The following is a 17745-nucleotide window of genomic DNA, read 5'->3' on the forward strand; positions in this document are numbered from 1 at the left end:
AAGCGCCGATACGAGCGGGGCAAACAGAGGAGTATGTATTTATCGTTGTCATCTCGCGCCGTCTGACATCCTTGGCAGCAATTAGAGATTACAATTGGTCCATCCATTTCTTCCGACCCCATATGCCTTTCCTATAAATGCTTCACGTGGAGAAAGAACTACTCCTTGCAGGTACGTGTCAAACATTTTCCGGGGGATAGGACGGAGGCAGATGCGCGCTGCTCCGTCTGGGTGCTCCCTTGTCGTGGGCCCCGGGCTTTCCACCAAACGCACCTATTTCTGCGCGTCCGGTTTGTTAACTCATTCCGGTTTGGAGTTGTCCGTACACAGAGCGGTTTTTCCGAGGACTGCTCGCCGTACCGACCTTGCTTCTTTCCCTCCTCGCGATCGCAATGGTCCATTGAGTGCTGCCAGGAAGTAGTCCGTACATAGAGAAGTTCTTTTCAGGACTTTTCGCCGTACCAACCTTGTTGCTTCCTCGTCTCCTACCGATTAGGATGGTCAGGTGAGTGCCGAGGGATTCTATTCTATGTATCCCGACTGATGATTAGTATTCTAGGTGAATCGGCTCCTCTTCCGTGATCAAGATAATACTCCTGCAACCATAAGTCATGGAACACGGCCCTATCATCTACTGGGACGACCGTACCACAGGCCATATTATGATACTGTCAAGGCATCGACGTCAACATCCAACTTGTTATGAGTATCTTGAGCGAATGACTGCTTCCAACGAGACGCCAACATTGAGCCAACAGATTCTCAACGTTTAATACGCCTACTTATAGTCTTAATGATCTCAGTACGTCGTCGTTGCTTCTCCTTCTCCTTTCATAAGTTGTATCTCATAACCGACAATTAGATGACGCCCTTCAAAACATCAATGAAATGTTCAGGAAGGCGCATGTCCCAGTGAGCGAGTGATTACCTCCTCGAGAGGTGCCAACATGATGACAATACAAGGTATTGTCTCCCGGGGGATAGGACAGAGAGCAGCTCGTGCCTTCTGTCCGGGTGCTCCCTTGACGTGGGTCCCGGGCTTACAGACGTTGCACAGTGCCTTCGGGTCTGTCTCGTCTTACCAAACGCACCTAAGTAGCACCGAGGCATTGCCTAAGTTCGCAGTACTATACTATTGTTCTTCGATAGTAAAACCAGAATTTTTTATTCCTTTCAGTAAGATTGCACAAATTATAAAGTGAAGAAAAACGAGGCAAGTCATGCGCTACGCAATCGGTTGCAATGTGCGTCACAGCATCTGAAAAGACTTCATCTCCAATAGTGGTAGACTGTGCTCTGAAGGTGATTCATCACCGCTCTCACATAGTCTCGACGAGATTGCCAAGTGGGCAAGGAGATTCCGAAGCACAACTAGTGCAAGGCGGATTATCACACAAAGCTTGGTCCAATACACGCCAAAGGAATGTCCGCTGGAGTACGAAAGTAATAATTCTTTACTTGGATGTTAATAGTGAGCTTGCGAAGTTTGGCAACATGACGGCCAATACCATTCAATGCAACGGCGGTAGCTACACTTTTCGTCTACATAGACAGTAAAATTGAGGTCGTTGACACGGCTGATGTCCTCTCTTTTACACATAAATCAATACGAGGGATGGGAAGAAGAAACCGACGTGCGTACCCAAAATACAGGTCAGACTTGAGCGGGATGGCGATGAGGGAAGCAGGAGGGCCAAAGAGATATACCGTACTCGGTACGGAGTGGGATAGTCAATCTTTTAAAGGAGCCTAGCGCGACATCGATATGGGATGGATTATGATTAGCGTTCTTGTTGAGTCGTGGTAATAGTGAGACAGATAATCTTTTCTTTCACTGCGTCGACTGATGACTGAGAGAAGGCAAGCTCCTCCTTGTGCCATTGGCGCAACTGCGAAAGATATCCAGGCACATATCGGAGAGGAAGAGATGAGAAGAGAAGAGAGGGACGGCGAAGAACTGTGAACATCCAGGTCCAAAAACTCTGTGACGGAGGGCAGTCCGTGTAGGATCGACCGGAACAGGGAAGGGGAACCGTCGTTGAATTGCAGACCCTGTATGTCCAAGGTCTCAAGTTCGGAATAGGAAGCGTACAAGGGTGAACAGGCTTATTGCAGGCGCAGTGGACATTCCGTAGGAAGAGGGAAGTGACGTTCGAGAACGACATAAGGGCGTTGTGGTAAGCGCCACGATCACAGCGCAAATGGGACCATGCAAGGTTGTTGATGGCGATACTCTTTACAGACTTTTTCCCTTCGAAATAGTAATGGGCGATATCGCGCAGGAGGCGGACGAAGTTCTGGTCATATCGGCGTGCGGTTCCCCGTGAACTTCTGCGGCCATAGATGTACAGCTAGCCTCTGAGGGAGCTTTTCTATGCCAATTCGTCACACATTCAACCATAGGGCACGCCCTGCTCCCCGTAAGGTCCGATCTGGAAGGGCGGCATGATTATTCTGTTAGCCAGTCAGCATAGATTTATTAAATGCACAATAATCAAACTCACGCCGCAACGAAAGGTATTCTGGAGAAGGCGATGGAAAATGGAGAAGACGACATTTCCGAGCTAAACATCCCGGCTATTACGTATGGAGACGGGCCACATAAACAAAGGCAACCAAGCCAGGATGGAAAATAAGACAACAGACAGACGGCTTGCTGGCACGAACATCGTAGTGAACAAAGTAAGCTGCTCTGGCCACCCGAACGCCGATGCCCAGTCGGAAACAATGTGGACAAAGGAAGAAATTGAGTGGCGAATATCAAACTTTCAGCTCGAACAATGCTGGAGAATTGGCCGAATCCGCTCAATAGAAGAGATAGAAACTGCATGCGCAGTCTGACAAGGGTATAAGGAAGTTGCGGGTGGTGCCGGTGAGAAGGCGGTAGGTGGTCGAGACGCCGAAGACTTGATAGTTCGAAGGCGCAGGAAATTTGACTCTCGAGTCAAGAGCCGCCACCTCCCATATGGAGCTCTTCTGAGTTCAGGGTGTTCAAAGACACTAAAGAGAAAGTTGGACCTTAGCTTTAGCAAAAACGTTTAAGAAATCTGGCTCACCTGATTGTGTAACTCTAACTCTTCGGATTTCATCGACTGTAGCTGCCTTTATTTCGGCACGTGCAGCCAATGACGAGTGCTCCTGATATCGATCTTGCATTCCCTCATCATCAACACGGAGCATGGGAGTAACCCAGCCTTCTATCTCGCATTCCTTCACAAGTAGACTTTGGACGATACGTACGCATTGTTGCAGCAATGCCCACCGCAGAGGATCCATTTTAGCGTCGTTCAAATCGATGCCGGAAAGATCGGCTTTCGCACGTTAGACACGAAATATCCAACTGAAGCAAAGTTAGGCTGAAGTATAACGATGGACTCGCAACAACTTACCGCATACAATACATTCACATTCTCCCTCGAGGAAGGACGACAAGGATTCTGCAACGTCCGATTATATGCACGACGTTGAGATCTGCTTCGTAGGTTCCACTGTGATCACAGCAATTGAAGTTCCAGCTAAATGCGAAGGCGAACAGCATCATACTTGGTTTCTGGGATAGTCTACTGTCGACAAGGCCCAAATTCTGGATTGCATGCTATCCTCGTTGTCGACTTGGAGCAGGCCGGCTCAATAGAGCTGAGCACTACAGCCCGCTCTTAACGGCCACGTATCAGCACTGCAACGAGTTGAAGGGCAAGAGAACGTACCTGTAGGGCTCCCGTCGAGCTCATTGTTGCAATTTTTGGCTCCTCTCTGCATCGTTCCCTTTCGTCCAAACGAGAATCGAGGCTCTGAACATCAGCCGGTCGAGGCAGTGGTCTTTCTTCTAGTTACACCAGGCCTTTATATCTTAAAAAACGGCCTGAAGGTCAGAAAAGAGACTTCGATGTCGACGTTGAGTGCTACTCACCGTGACGACACTAGTCAAGGTTCACGCCCTTGTAGATGCTACCTCATAGTGCAGCTCTGCAGCTCATCCGACTCGCTGAGAGTATCAGAAAAGGAACGGATGGAAGAAAGACGGGATACGACGCGAAGAAGTTGAAAGGAAGGCGATAATGGTGGTGCAGAAGAAGGATTGTAACCCTAACCCTAGGGTTGGCTTCCTCCTCGAGGACGTCATCACTGATTGACCTTGGATTGACTGTTACTATGATCAACCAAGCCGTTCAAAATCCGTCAATGGACAACCGACCGTTGAATCTTCCAGTAAGAATTGAAGTCCATACAACGAACCATGAAAATTTATTCATTTTCTGCCAGTTTTTCTAGGTTTAGACTTGACCGCTAGTGCTAGTGAGCTCTTGATAATTAGGAGACCAAATCTGAGCCAGGACTCAAACCATGATCAGTGGCAAGGCCATGCTTACTCTATCGTCGAGGTTTACCTAGGCGCCGTCGTCATTCCCGGAACCGTTAGCAATGTTCACATTACAGCCGGATTTTTCTGAATTTTTTGAAGAGCTTGAAAATGACTATTAGATTTGAGTTTCCGAACCTTCGGTCACCGACTTGTCGCGGGACCGTTTCAATTCAAAGCATTTCAAATCGCGTCAACACAACAAAGTAAAGTAAGCGCCACCGCATTCTTCCTCTATGCATCTATGTCTTTCACAACTGAGTACTATTTAGGAAATTCTATGTTGCCTTGTGAGAGACACGCATGTTTAATAACCACTGTTCTTCTTGCATTGTTGGCTTTTTGTCAATGGGTAATCCTTCTTGCTCCTTTGTCTTTCAGAGTGGCTTTCGTCACTTAAAATGCCGTCCATGTTGAGGCCTGAGGCCGTTCCCCCAGCGATTTTCGCACCCTAATTTTTCCAAAGGAAACATGGCAATTCCACAGTCCAAGTAAGTCTTCAGCCTCTAACATCGCCCATGAAATTCTAACCACCTTGCCAGCCCCCTGGATGCACCTAACCCTAACGCTGCTCTGGCTTATTGGCCATACAGCAATCTCAGTACGAACTACGGCCGCCCGTACACTTGTCATGAACTCTACAACCGCCTCCTCGATGCACGCTCTGCCGAAGAAATCCTCCAACCAGAGTTCATGACCATCAGCATTGAACGCCGCGGCCCATCCAACGGCCCCAGCGACCCATTCCTTCCCAGACTCCTAACGGCCCTCTCCGAACACGAAGACATCTCCACGCTCTTCCTCCACGATGTGGACTGGTCCCACTTTGCATCTCGCCACTTATGGCATTCCTCCATCATCGGATTCCCCAACATCACTTATCTCACAATGACAGACTGCTCGCTCCAGGCAGATGAGTTCTTTTCCCTGGTTCGTTCGTTACCACTACAAGGGCTCGAAGTCCACAACTGTTCCATTACGGGTGCCCTCCATGTGCATCCTTTTTCCACGGATGCAAGTTCACTCATACCCAACCATGAAGGCCCCGAGATCCTATATCTGGACGTCACTGTTAGCCAAGATTCTAATATTTTGGAGATCTTCACCCAGCCCTGGTCTCCAGTGTCATTCTCCAAACTTGAGAAGCTTGCTATCTCGGGAAAGGGCGATAGCGACATTGGCCAACAGATCGCGAGATTGGTCGAGCTCTCGACTCCCCTTGAGTTGAATATAGACTGTGATGGTTTTAATCTTGGTGAGTCTCATCCTCGGTCGCTATATACTGTATACTAATCATGGCGCTGTTACAGTACATCCTCCACCTATCGCTAAGCTATCCGAAGTAAAAAATCTCGTTGTCGTCATCCCCCTTGACGGCACACATGATTTCCGGCGCACCAACGACTGCCTCAGATGGTGGACATCCTCCCTCAAGCAGGTTCCACGACCTAACCGCATCTCCGATATCCGCATCGTGGTCATGGTCGATCAGCAGTCCATCGCTAACGTGGCTAATCTACCCTCGGGAGGAAGGGCAACACAATGGATATACTTTGACGAGGTTCTATCAGACACCAAAAAATTCAAGCTGCACCACAGATTCGGCGTCACCATTTCGATGAAACAGAACACGGCCACTGGCACACTCTTCGATACTCAGGTCTATAACACGTGGATCCAATCCGACGCTCTCGTAGAATCTTTTGAGCGTTATCTGGGCATTAGTCTTCGACGGCACGCTTAGCATCTAAGTAGACGACTCCGATTTGTGTATTACGTGACGCATATCCAACGTAACGATCTAGAACTAGTGATAGAGATGATAGAGGATACTCGGTTGCGACCTCGTAAATAGTAGGCAGGCAATGTTACATGATAACTAGATTAAAACCTGTCATTCACTGTGATTAAGGGTGCTTGCATGATTTGTTAACTACCCCACTTGCGGGACATCTTCCCCGCTTTTTCGATTCGCGTGAACGTGAGCTCCAAATCATGAGGTAACGTTAGAGCAAAGGGCGAAAACGCATTCTTCAACGAATCCCTATGGATAGACTGCTCCGGTAAAGTCCACTCATACTCCCGCAGAAATACGGCCGCCAGGGCCCTCTGTTCGTACATTGCAAAATTTCTCGCAGGGCACTGACGCGGACCAAGAGCGAACGGAAGCCATCCAGACTTCTGCCATCCACGCTCTAGAAACCTTTCTGGCATGAAAGAGTCAGGAGACGCCCACCGCCCACTGTCGTGATGGATAGCGTAGATATTCACAATCAAGGAGGTATACGCGGGGATAGCGTACTTCCCAAGCTGAACCGGTTGATTCGCCTGACGGGGTACAATGTAGGATATTGGCGTGTTGATGCGCAAGGCTTCGCGGATGCACGCGGTGAGATATGGCAGCGATACTCCGGAGAGCTGTTCGACAGTTGGATCAAGATCGTCACCCAAAACGTCCAGAACTTCAGCGCGCGCGCGTTGTTGTATGTCAGGCCGCCGTGCGAGGAAATAGAATAGTGTGGAAATTGCCCCTGCGGCGGTATCCTGAAAAGAGGTACAGAAGTCAGCACCAATTCATTGTCGTACGAGGCTAGACCTTACATGTCCACCAATGAACAGGGTGATCATGTTATCTCGTAGCTCTCGATGCGACATAGCGGGGTCTTTGAGCATGAAGGTCATCATGTCATCTCCTGGGTCCACCTTCTTATCAGTTAAAAGCTTCATGAAGCTGTCAACTAAGGTGTCGATTCGACACATGAGCTTCCTTCTGGGGAAGGTGCGCTCCATCCAAGGAAAGATGAGATACAAGGGATCGGCAATCTCCCCCATGACACCATTGTAATCTTGGACGAACAGATTATCCGTTTCTATGGCGTCGAAATTGTGGCCTAGGACTGTCGAACCGACCGCGTCAAGGGCAAAACATTGGGCGTATTTATCCCAAATCACAGTACACCTCTTCCCCACAATCGCGGAGAGACTATGAGCGAGAGAAGTGAATGCTTCGATGGGGATTCTAGCGCTGAATGCTTCGTCGATCAAGACAGGACTGCTTCCGCCACTGCTCGCCGTTGGACATGAGGAGACTAGCAGAACCAACGAAACGCCACAACAGGGACGCATCGTCAGGAGTCTCCTTCGGAAATAGAACGACATTATCACTGAGTTCTTGGGCGAGCTTTGTATCGGGGTGTCAATGATAAGATGTACTGCGATAGAGGCGACCATACCTTGTAATCCAAAATATGTACCATCCATCGACCGAGAGCCCATACGAGAACGACTTGTTCACCAGCCCGGGAGAAGGGCAAGACGAGCCTCTTTATCCGACAATCTTCGGTTTCTCCAGTAAGGTAGCTCCAAAGAAGAGGAAGGATCGCAACACGAGGTAGGTGCCGCAAATTTTTGGGAGGAACAGCGATCCCATACCAGCATATGAGTAGAAAGACGAAGGGGATGGCCGTCAGGATATACATTGAGATGAAAGTCTTCTTCTGGAAGAAGAGATATCAGACTGTCATATATATATGTCGACATCCAGCCACAGATACACGGCCGGGTCCGTTTTCGCATAAAACCCGCATCCAGTAGAGAGTCGCGTGTAGGAAACGAAAGGTATCCAAGAAGGCAGCACAGTCGATTGATTGGCAGGAACATATGGTCGCCAGGGAAGGTGGCTCTAGACAGAATCCGTGCCTTGGAGACGACATAGAGAATTTGTCATTGTTGGAGGAGAATCAAACCTATTCCGGGGATGAAAAAAAAGCAAGGCGATTGTTAATGTTCTCTTTTTTGGTCACTGCTGAAGCATGGCTCGGACCAAGGTTAAAAATTACCCAGTAGATGCCAGCTTGGATACGATGAGGACTTGGTACCAAATTTCTTCGTTGCGCGTAATGAACCAAGTAGCTGACCCTCGAGCACTGAGCAGTGCAAGTGTAGAGCGCTCAGATCGCTGATCGACGTCCGAGGAACAACGACAAAAGCAGACCGGAACTTTCCGCACCAGCGGCAGGCTCGGTTCGGACATTTCTTTCGGCTTACTAATCATCGATCTTCCGAACTTCATGACTTTCTAGCGTTCTCAAATCCTTCGTACCTAACGCCTGTGCCCTTTTCCTCATCGTGACCGTGATAAGATCACCGATGACCGATTTTACGAATATCTTGTTCGATAGGTTGGCGATGGAGAAGAAAAAGACCCGTAGTTTCTTCCAAAGGAACTTGAAAATAGCGAACTCCTCGACACCTGGCTCACGCAGAAGCTTATTTTCTTAAAATGTACGGATGACGCAGCTACTTGTGCGATGACGTACATACATGATAGCATTCGAACGGGCTAATATTTACGTCCGATTTTCGTCCTTTTTCCTCCGCTCATATAAATAGTCGCGTCTCTTCGTGTATTCGCATTCCTTCCTTTCCCTTCTATTCCTCTCTTACTCTACATCACACGCCGTTCACGATTTCTGCTGCTCTCCGTAGGTCTGCCGGTATTCAGTACTACGACATGACGACCATCGGTATTGGATACCAAACGTCCGAGTCTCATGCAGGAGGGACCTCTTTCACGATCGATGATACGAAGGGATTGTCTAAGGATGCCGTGATAGAGTTGATGAAATTCAGCATGCTGCAGATCTATCCCACTACAGTTGCTTTCGTGAGTTTCCTTTACATCATTGCTGTTGCCACTCAGACGAACTCGAACAGTACTCCATCCCAACGATTTTATATTTCTTCCTATTGTACGTTTGCGCGAAAGGCGTGGAGGTGGTACTGCCGAGGATATCCGCGACATACAGGGATCTGTCGTTCGAAAATAAGCGGAATACTGTTATTTGTGAATCCCGTCTTTAAAATTCCCGGACTTGGTCTCGATGGTAATTCTAGACGCCATGAATACGTTTTGGACCTTGGTCGTACTGGTCATACAAGGCGTTGGAGGATCAGTAGCTACTCAGAACTACACCGTTCTCAACATCTCTCTAGTGAGGGTAGTCGGCAATCTCATTTCCGGTTTATGTACGTCTTCTCCCTTTCCTAAAGGTACCACAGAGGACTAATGTGCATCCAGACATCTTCGAGCTTACTTACCGCCCGAACATGAGGCGGCCTTTACTCATCCATCACTTTTGCGTAAGTTCTTCCACGAATTCTTTCCCCTTCTGGACTTACGTTAGCCCTATAGACTCTATTTGCCATTATATTCCTTCAAGTCATGCTACAAACCACAGGACATCCTGCTATTGCAACTGTCGGATACATATGGGTATTTCAGGCAACGACGGAGCAGTCTGTCTTCATTGGACTCTTCCTGTATAGACTTCGATATCAGAAGTTCTTGGTGAAGAGAACATTACAGTTCGCCGCAGTGCAATCATTGTGTGTCCTATTTCTCTCATGAGCCTTTCGTCCGATCGCTGACATTGTCGTGGCTACTTCGCTTGTGCAAAATCGGATTCGCAGTGTATCTGATTGTCTGGTGGGGTTTGAAGTTAGCCAAGTTCCACACGCTCGGTAACATTGCCTTCAGCGTGATGCTAGTGTGTATTTGCGTGCTACTTGTGTCGACACAAATGTACGTTTTTATTTCTCACTTGCCCTACTACATGTCCTCATGCTTGCTGGTATAGATATGGATCTTTCGCTGTATGGTCGATAGCGAGGAATATGGACCGACCGCCAAACGTTCCGGACGCCGAGAAACTACACTCTCAGACTGAGACAAGCTCTACTACTGCTATGTCAACCCGCGATTCTTCAAGTTCGTCAAGACGTAAAGACGAGCACCGCTCTTTATTCTATCCATTCATTCATTATATACACACCTAGCTTTGGCTTTGCATTTTCTATAGGTAATTTCAAGAGGAATATATACACGTTCTGGGTCGGTACCATAAATTTGTATACTATACAACGTTCAATCTCGATTTGAGTCAACCTCTTCAGACTCGACTCCACAAGCAGCACTTTATTTGGTTACCGGCTTTTAAGTTCGTCGTTGTTTCGTACCGATAGCCTGAGCTCTCTGGTTTTTATCAGCATGCATGGTACTGCCGTTCCTTCCTCATTAACGATGTAAGCAGTAATTTCCTTCAAAAATGTATCCATTTCAACAGCAGAAAACGAAATGCTTCTCGCTGTGTTTCCAAACTGACATCGTCACTGTTACACAATGGTATTTACGGCTTGCTAAAGATGGCGGGCGTGATCACTTTCCATTCGTGTCCAGGCCATAGAGCATTTGTGCTTCCAGCTTTATCTGCCCCTTCCTTGTTTGCCTCATGATCCCACCCAGTTGAGCCTCCACCACTTTCTATCAGTGCTTGTAGTTGGCTCAAGAACGACTCAGCCAGGTCCCCAGGTAGCTTGGCGACATGATTGGGTGGGAGTCCCGATTTCGCAGCAACTTCCACCAGCGTCAGCCCCTCCCCTTGCAGACGGAATATTTTGTCGTTCAGTTGCTCAGCTGGCAAGTGCGTCAGGACATACGCAACAAAACCTATGATCAAATCAGCGAATGAAGCAGTGCAATGGAAAGTTCACTCACCGCTGATATCTTCGAGCGCGGTAAAGGATGCCTTCGATTGACTCTTTCCAACAATGCTGAATTTCTGGTCCACGATGTATCCGACGAGTCCAGGGATGTAGGAATAGAAGAATCCCGTCTACGCCCAGCAGTGAGTAATCGCCGAGACTATATATCAATGTATACTCACGAAGAACCTTGCAGATGGCAATCCTATCTTCTTCAAATATTCTAGTATCGTCTTCAGCCCGCATTCAATTGAGAGAGAGGCGATACACTTACTAGCAAAATCGTCCTTTTCTTTCAACAACCCCGCAGGTGCCCCTGCAGTCACGAACCCAAATTCCGACGGCACGAACAGCTTGACGCCCGCAGCCTTAGCACTATCCGCCAGAGCATACTGGCTCTTCCCCCCTACTGCAGGATTGATAGCCGAAATCAAGACGTCGACGCCGTTCTCCTTGAGCACAGCAGACACTTCTGCACTGTCCCCGTAGTCGACTTTCGCAATCTTGACATTGCTAGGGAGTTTGGAAGAGGAGTCTGAGGATTTTCGAGTGAGGATGATGAATGAGGCGTTCTCTGCAATGAGGGCGTCCAAAATCGCCTTGCCGACTGTGCCATTGGCGCCGACGAGAGCGAATGATTTGTAGGCGGGTGAAGACATGTTGTGTTGGTTCGTACTGAACGCATTCTTGGTTTCTTATAGCGAGTTATAACTTCGGATTCGGGGTTCGTCATTATGAAGATTCCTCCGACCTTGGCGCGACCGTTCGCACACCAATTAAGGGTATATGTCGCAATACGATGTCGTATGATCGAATCCGTGCGCCTTCGATACCCCTTTGAGGGTGGCTTGCTTATCACGATGTGACCAAGACCTGTCAGCTGTATGATCTGGATGATTACAGCTTACTGATCATGACGGAGGCATTCTTCTGAATTTGGTCATCGCCATGATCAGAACGGAGGCATTCCTCCTCTATGATGGCCAGCACACTACGAAACATACACAAGACAACATCTTGATTCTTGAGAGAACTGTACGCAGACGATTGCCTACGAGTTCAAATATTTCTTTCCATTTCCATCATCAAATATGATGCTCATTGCACATTAGGAAAATCTATTTAACATATGTAAGTAGCTTATAATTATATAGCTATAGGGTACCGTGATGGAGACGGTCCATTATCTTACACTTCTCTTCCTTCCAGACTGCACTCTTGCGTGATATACGCCCCTAGATATCTTTATTAGTTTCCATCTCATATCAAAAGCCTGAGACCTTACCTGCATGCGGCGAGATTTCTCCACTTTGCCAAAACTCGACATGGCAAGAGTGCGCACTTGAAGGCGAACACGACAGTTCAAACAGCGATAGCTCGCCTGAAGGACAACGGAATCTGTCCGTCACGAAAGGCTCTCCAAAACGGATAGGAACACTGGCTACCAGTGCCATTCTCTTCGGTGCGGTTTCCCCAGAAGATGCACGTATGAGGCACTTTGACCACTCCGACTGTAGCAGCCAAACGTCGATGACTGTATCATTCTCTAGCTTCACTTCCGGGTCAAATCCATCGCTGGGCGGAGGGATCGATAACGTCAAAGAGCAATACTCCATTCCGTAGTCCAAGTGGAAGAACTGGAGTACCGTTGATGTCTAAAAGATACCGTGAGTTAATGCGCATCCCCGATAGAAGAAGTAGCTAACGCTCACCTCCGAAGATACGATAACATGTCGATCATCTGGAAATACGGTACCGAGCGGGGTGCGCCACTGACGGCTTGTATCTTCTTGCACTAGGCGACCAGGGCTACGTGCTTCTATCTGTGTTACAATATCGGGGAAATTCACGACGGAAGTGTGGTGCGAGGCGTTCCGATCATGGTTATTCCGGAAAACAGAGTCAAGATGAATGTACTGGCTAGGTTGTCTGGTTTGAACGATGGGAGATCCGTGCATGCTGGACGTAAAATTGACAATATTCAACGCCACCATTAACAGGGTGATTAGAGACGAGAATAGGGTTCCAATAGATGTCCACATAATCAGATGGTCGGTCCAACCTGTGGGGAGAGTTTCATTCCCTTGCACTCCTTCCCGACAATATTGTAAGGACTTACAGCTGGTAGCGTTCCCTCCTTCTGTATCGCTGTCTTTCGACGTCATCACTGGTGTGTACCCTGCCATCGCTTGCCAAAAAGCTGATAGCATATTGGATGACGGGAGAGGGGGGGGGTAGATAGTACTTTCTAATCCTTTGCACCGGCCGATATTTGAGCAAGAGCGGAATCAACGAGTCCAGCATCGTTTCAATTCCGCCACAGGGCGTCATAGTATGACCAAACTGATACGTGATGGCCGCCTATGAAGTGGGCGCGTAGCAAGCTAGATAGTTGAGATAAATAACGTTGCACTGCATAGGATCACCGGATAGACTCACAGCTAACGTTTCGGTCGAAGTCCTCCTTCCAATGCCGTTAAACGGGACGCCGGAACTCCTCTGGAGTGGCCCCAACTTATTCATAATGAGTCAAATTCGTAGGGTGACTGTAGATATCGCATCTCTAGCATGCAAAATCAGTGGGTTTGACTCAAGTTCCAATCGCTCGAAACCTAGAAAGTTAGGGAGAAACGTTCATCTCTCCCTATACAGCCACCTCCGTATCCTCAGATCATCTCGGCAGTAGTCACTACCACTTGATTGTCGTTGGTTACTATTCCCCGCTACTGGTAAACAGCTCGACCATACGAAACTGTTACAAAAAGCGGGGCAGGCGGGGGAGTCGAGCAGTGCTGGCGTTGCATCTGCGCATAGCGATCATCCTTCTCCACGACCAGCACGATGAGCAGCGCTACTTACAATGATAATTGCGTGCACAGGAAGCGACGGCGATATCAACTTGATAAAACGACCGTCGACCACAGCCTGAAGCCAAGGCAGTGCCGAACGTGGTAGCCGGCGGTAATGAGTATTGGTTAACGATTTTCGATGACGTTCAACTTTGATAACATCGAGAGTGGGAATACACACGTAGCCTTCCATGTGTGTTAAAAATTACGGTGATGCGACGAGACGATCAACCAAGTGGGTTACCGGGAGAAAGTTTAAGTTCAAGTTGTATTGAATTCACAGTTTACGCAAAGTTCCTTTTCTGGCTTACTGCTCTTGAGGCTTTCCAGCGGTAAAAAGATGGGGGAACGCTGTCAGCGATAGCACGCGGCAATGAAGGTTGGCATCAGAATACTTACTTTTCTGACTTGAAAGTAGAGAAAAGCGGAACATCGGCAATTGCCGATGGCACCTGAATCTCATCGCGGACCGATGTCCCGGTAAATCTTCCTTTGCATCTTCCTTCACTTTTTCTGACCAGTCTTTCTCGAGTTTGGGTTCACTCCATCGCCGTTCTCCTCGTTTTAGCGAACATTGCGCTGCAGTCACCGTTTTTACTGATATCATTGAAATTTAATCAAAGACTGTACGGATATCAATGACCTGGCAAGTACGGCGGTACTCTAGTCCATCCGCGCATACCGCCCAGGCTTTTCTCTCCTTGGCCTCACACAACGAGGTCCACTCGTATGACCGTGCCTCCACCGTTGCACCTGATGCTGCGGTCAGTGGGGCCCCATGTCATCGACGACCCAGTTGTAGTGTTCACTCACGTTGCTTCAGGCCGAGAGGGTGTCGAACCAAGTCAGTAAGGAATAAATGGAATATATTATAATATACATAGTACTGATATATTTAATATTACTAGGTATTCAATAGGATATATCCAATGTCGTATAGTGTCCTTCTCAGCCGTCGAATGCTGTATCATCTCGGCCAGTCTGTTCCCCGAACTACAGAGAAGCAGCTGCGCGCGCATTAGTGTCGTCACCAACCACATCCCCCCACTGAGCCCAGTTCTCCTCCATAACGTCGTACAGTGCACTCCAATCTCGGCAGACATGCACCGCTCCTGTTCTGCTTCCTTCAAAGTTTCGTTCCGTAAAATCACCAGGCTCGAGGGTAACGTCGGCGGAACAAAGGGCCATCTGTCGCAAGTAGTTCAGACAATGGTGAGAATGGTCCATCATAGCCATGTGAGAATGGCCAAACGCGAAGTTGAGGACGCGAAGGCAGTGCAGCTCATGGAACATCCCAACCATGAACAATCGACTATCGGGTCCCAGATGAGCGTATCCAAATCCTGCAGAGGTAAGATTGAACCATTCGTTGTCTGACGCGTCTCCGGAGAGGGAATAATGAACGGTTTCCTGGACGGGGAGTAGGACACGGTCCGAGGGAGGACGCGAAGGAGGAAGAGGAAGACTCGAAGGGAAGTCATGGCCCAGAAAGCCTGGTATTGTTGTTCGCGTTAGTTGAGAGGAAATTTGTTATTATAATATGAGGACTCACTGGGGTTGTGGCTTGTTGTTGTGTCGCCTCGAAGAGACGGTGTATTTGTTTTCCAATATATAATATGCAGGACGATATTCGATGCATACAAAATTGCAATGAGAAAGTAGCAGATCGAGAGACAAGCTTTACTGTCCTGAAGCTTCATAATTACTACCGAGAGGGTTAAGGAGTTGCTGCGATGATTTCTACAGAGGCTGCATAATATACTGTTTTAACTATCTCGTGGATGCGCTGCATTGTACGACAAAGAGACGCAGGAATACGAGACATTCCGGCAACCGTCAGGAATATCATGTAGCATAGTTTCCCACTGAAGTTTCAACCAGTCGAGGATATCTCTGGTAGTAGGTCTCAAGTGCTTGCTAACTAGGCTGTACCTCGTAAATGTACGGTAGATATGCGACGCGTGGGCCCATACGTGGATCAAGAATCATTGTTTCTAGATGCATCGGAGGGCCGTCACCAGATTGCTGTTCGGCCCCCTGGGCACTCTCATAGCCTCCGTGATCTGAATGTGGTTCGCTATATGTTGGCTATAAGTATGCCACGTTACAGTCCCTTGTATGTCCACCGAACTTGAAATCATGTCGCCCACATGATAAGATAATTTGTTGAGAGTACCCACGACAAAGAGAAACTTGAATGAAATTCACCAGTACAGTAATTGAGGAGGCAGCGAGAGAGACAGGCGAGAAAAGGAAGGCTTTCGCTGCTGAATTCGGCTGTATAACCACAGGCAAAGTTTTACCTATCCCCATAGTCCACAGAGAAATTGCTTCAAACTTCGATGCATCCTGACTAGTGAATCCTTACTCAGGCGTTTCAAAGGGAAGTGTCAGTAACGGTTGTCATGCTATTTACAACTATTCAAGTCTTTGTGTTCCAAATTTCGGCTTGTCGGTTCCGCGAAAAGGTTCAGGATGGAGCGACTCAAGTCAGTACGTTGGCTCGACTGCCGCCCGCTTATGTCGGGGTACATCGTGATGCATAAATAGTTACTCATGTTTTCGGAGACCTTTAATGACACGGTATGCTATATACAATGGCGCGATGACAGTCCTGGTCAGATTCAAAGCCCAGTGATATCCTGATCATATTCCCTGAAATTCGCCTCAGTAGCATCATACACCATCTTCCAGTTCCTACAAACGCGCGGCTGGCTCCATGATGTCACATGTCCACCTGTAGATCTCCTCACCGACTGAAGCTGCGAGTCGGCTCGACATAGAACCATCTGCCGCAAATAATTCATGCAATGCTGAAGTAACTTCGGGTCCGCCGTCTTCTGCGAGTCCGTCAATCCCCCACGTATGATGTTCAAGCAGCGAAGCTGATGAAATATGGAGATGCTGAACGGTCTTTGGTTAGGTCCGAGATGCACCATCCCGCCGCCCGGAGGCAAGAGTCTGTCCCATTCTGATATGCCGGGCTCTGTATCTAGTGCGTAATGCTCCGAGTTTCCGACGTAGACGTACACTTCCGAGTCAGTAAGACCGGGGACATTCCATTCCTGTGGGTAATCATGCCCAAGGTACGCTGTAGTGGATAGTTAGCAATGACGGGGGAATATTCCTGAGTGCTCACAGTAGTTCTGAGTCTTAGAATTCTCTCCAAGTGACTTGATTTTGGAACGAATCGCCTGCGAAGCCTGAAATTGATTACAGGTGATAGTCGCGCAAATGGCAGTGAAAACTGTAGATGCTGCCAAGAAAGTTATTACGAGCCGAAGCCTTGAGGAAAGCGGATTTCCTAGGAAATTTATTTTAACAGATGTGTGATATGCGCTCTTCAAATTATCTTCTTTACCTTTTTGCTCCATAAACATATTTCACAGTCGAGTTGGGATATGTGAATGCAGGTAAGATAAAAAGTATACCTTAGCTCGCACATCTTTTATACACTCGGATTCGTGATGGTTGCCCCGTTCCGGTTTCTCATTGATACACGCAACGTCAGGGGACCTCATCGTCAGATTAACTCAAGTCTGGTCAGGCTCGCGTTTCAACATCCGGAATCATCAAGCTATTCCATTTGGCGCACATCAATACGACACGATATAACTCCGGATTACTACATGCCAAGCCATCTGACCGCTAGTAGACAAAACCTTAGAAGTAATGATTATAAGGAAGCTGAAATGGCTTTGAAGGAGTCTCACGTACCAAAACTAGATGCCGTATGCAAGTACCTTGTATGAGGATCCTTCCCCAGATTGAGCGTGCGTTTCCAGAATGGAACCACTGGCATCAGTAGCCGGATTATCTACCGGACAAGACGGGGTTAGTGCGCTCGCTACAAAAATGATCTGTCCACATACCATTTGCTGCAGAGCCCAGTGTCAACGGGGCTGCTGAGACATTGGACGAGAAGATAGCGAGCATGAGAATGCAGGCGAGAAGAGCTGAGACGAATCTAGTAGACATCGGGATTCTTGGTGG

At 48.1% G+C, this 17745-nt stretch overlaps 7 protein-coding genes across 7 annotated transcripts; 2 read left to right on the top strand and 5 right to left on the bottom strand.

The window, feature by feature from the left end:
* Positions 1–4435: 4435 nt before the first annotated feature.
* On the top strand, positions 4436–6197 carry EV420DRAFT_255035 (uncharacterized protein). Its single transcript, XM_060481426.1, has 4 exons — positions 4436–4571; positions 4633–4851; positions 4903–5615; positions 5671–6197. The coding sequence occupies exons 2-4, from the start codon at positions 4832–4834 to the stop codon at positions 6102–6104; spliced, it is 1167 nt and encodes a 388-aa protein (XP_060332311.1). The 5' UTR covers positions 4436–4571; positions 4633–4831; the 3' UTR covers positions 6105–6197.
* Positions 6198–6289: 92 nt separating this feature from the next.
* EV420DRAFT_1620035 (cytochrome P450) lies at positions 6290–7839 on the bottom strand (the record flags this gene model as incomplete). Its single annotated transcript, XM_060475533.1, has 4 exons — positions 6290–6904; positions 6962–7392; positions 7451–7541; positions 7594–7839. 4 exons carry the CDS (start codon positions 7837–7839, stop codon positions 6290–6292), a joined length of 1383 nt encoding a protein of 460 aa, XP_060332312.1.
* Positions 7840–9103: 1264 nt separating this feature from the next.
* On the top strand, positions 9104–10458 carry EV420DRAFT_1535579 (uncharacterized protein). The gene is made up of 6 exons (XM_060472837.1): positions 9104–9206; positions 9257–9388; positions 9441–9502; positions 9555–9748; positions 9810–9944; positions 10000–10458. The coding sequence occupies exons 2-6, from the start codon at positions 9262–9264 to the stop codon at positions 10196–10198; spliced, it is 717 nt and encodes a 238-aa protein (XP_060332313.1). The 5' UTR covers positions 9104–9206; positions 9257–9261; the 3' UTR covers positions 10199–10458.
* On the bottom strand, positions 10459–11831 carry EV420DRAFT_1628935 (uncharacterized protein). Its single transcript, XM_060476076.1, has 4 exons — positions 11178–11831; positions 11086–11126; positions 10917–11034; positions 10459–10868 (listed from the first exon to the last, which is right to left on the bottom strand). The coding sequence occupies exons 1-4, from the start codon at positions 11560–11562 to the stop codon at positions 10549–10551; spliced, it is 864 nt and encodes a 287-aa protein (XP_060332314.1). The 5' UTR covers positions 11563–11831; the 3' UTR covers positions 10459–10548.
* Positions 11832–12004: 173 nt separating this feature from the next.
* Positions 12005–13419, bottom strand: EV420DRAFT_255134 (uncharacterized protein). The gene is made up of 5 exons (XM_060481427.1): positions 13343–13419; positions 13023–13287; positions 12616–12965; positions 12189–12558; positions 12005–12138 (listed from the first exon to the last, which is right to left on the bottom strand). The coding sequence occupies exons 2-5, from the start codon at positions 13111–13113 to the stop codon at positions 12092–12094; spliced, it is 858 nt and encodes a 285-aa protein (XP_060332315.1). The 5' UTR covers positions 13114–13287; positions 13343–13419; the 3' UTR covers positions 12005–12091.
* Positions 13420–14745: 1326 nt separating this feature from the next.
* EV420DRAFT_1268143 (uncharacterized protein) lies at positions 14746–15237 on the bottom strand (the record flags this gene model as incomplete). The annotated part of the gene is made up of 1 exon (XM_060467429.1): positions 14746–15237. A coding segment is annotated over one exon (492 nt), but the record flags the coding sequence as incomplete, so codon positions are not given.
* Positions 15238–16315: 1078 nt separating this feature from the next.
* Positions 16316–17370, bottom strand: EV420DRAFT_255213 (uncharacterized protein). The gene is made up of 3 exons (XM_060481428.1): positions 17114–17370; positions 16892–17056; positions 16316–16843 (listed from the first exon to the last, which is right to left on the bottom strand). Exons 1-3 carry the CDS (start codon positions 17130–17132, stop codon positions 16377–16379), a joined length of 651 nt encoding a protein of 216 aa, XP_060332317.1. The 5' UTR covers positions 17133–17370; the 3' UTR covers positions 16316–16376.
* Between the last annotated feature and the right edge of the window lie 375 nt (positions 17371–17745).

This window comes from Desarmillaria tabescens, assembly GCF_030435595.1.
Source record: "Desarmillaria tabescens strain CCBAS 213 chromosome Unknown EV420scaffold_13, whole genome shotgun sequence".
Taxonomy (NCBI): Eukaryota; Fungi; Basidiomycota; class Agaricomycetes; order Agaricales; family Physalacriaceae; genus Desarmillaria; species Desarmillaria tabescens.

Bases quoted from the DNA above. Each gene is read 5' to 3' on its own strand.
- EV420DRAFT_255035 (XM_060481426.1), top strand. From the start codon at position 4,832: ATGGCAATTCCACAGTCCAA. The intron at 4,852-4,902 runs GTAAGTCTTCAG...CCACCTTGCCAG, and splicing joins ATGGCAATTCCACAGTCCAA to CCCCCTGGATGCACCTAACC. The intron at 5,616-5,670 runs GTGAGTCTCATC...GCGCTGTTACAG, and splicing joins CTGTGATGGTTTTAATCTTG to TACATCCTCCACCTATCGCT.
- EV420DRAFT_1535579 (XM_060472837.1), top strand. From the start codon at position 9,262: ATGAATACGTTTTGGACCTTGGTCGTACTGGTCATACAAGGCGTTGGA. The intron at 9,389-9,440 runs GTACGTCTTCTC...ATGTGCATCCAG, and splicing joins CAATCTCATTTCCGGTTTAT to ACATCTTCGAGCTTACTTAC. The intron at 9,945-9,999 runs GTACGTTTTTAT...TTGCTGGTATAG, and splicing joins CTACTTGTGTCGACACAAAT to ATATGGATCTTTCGCTGTAT.
- EV420DRAFT_1628935 (XM_060476076.1), bottom strand. From the start codon at position 11,562: ATGTCTTCACCCGCCTACAAATCATTCGCTCTCGTCGGCGCCAATGGC. The intron at 11,127-11,177 runs GTAAGTGTATCG...AGACGATACTAG, and splicing joins AGAAAAGGACGATTTTGCTA to AATATTTGAAGAAGATAGGA. The intron at 10,869-10,916 runs GTGAGTGAACTT...ATTTGATCATAG, and splicing joins CGCGCTCGAAGATATCAGCG to GTTTTGTTGCGTATGTCCTG.
- EV420DRAFT_255134 (XM_060481427.1), bottom strand. From the start codon at position 13,113: ATGCTATCAGCTTTTTGGCAAGCGATGGCAGGGTACACACCAGTGATG. The intron at 12,966-13,022 runs GTAAGTCCTTAC...CTCTCCCCACAG, and splicing joins AGGAGGGAACGCTACCAGCT to GTTGGACCGACCATCTGATT. The intron at 12,139-12,188 runs GTAAGGTCTCAG...AAAGATATCTAG, and splicing joins AGAAATCTCGCCGCATGCAG to GGGCGTATATCACGCAAGAG.
- EV420DRAFT_255213 (XM_060481428.1), bottom strand. The intron at 16,844-16,891 runs GTGAGCACTCAG...TATCCACTACAG, and splicing joins TTCTAAGACTCAGAACTACT to CGTACCTTGGGCATGATTAC.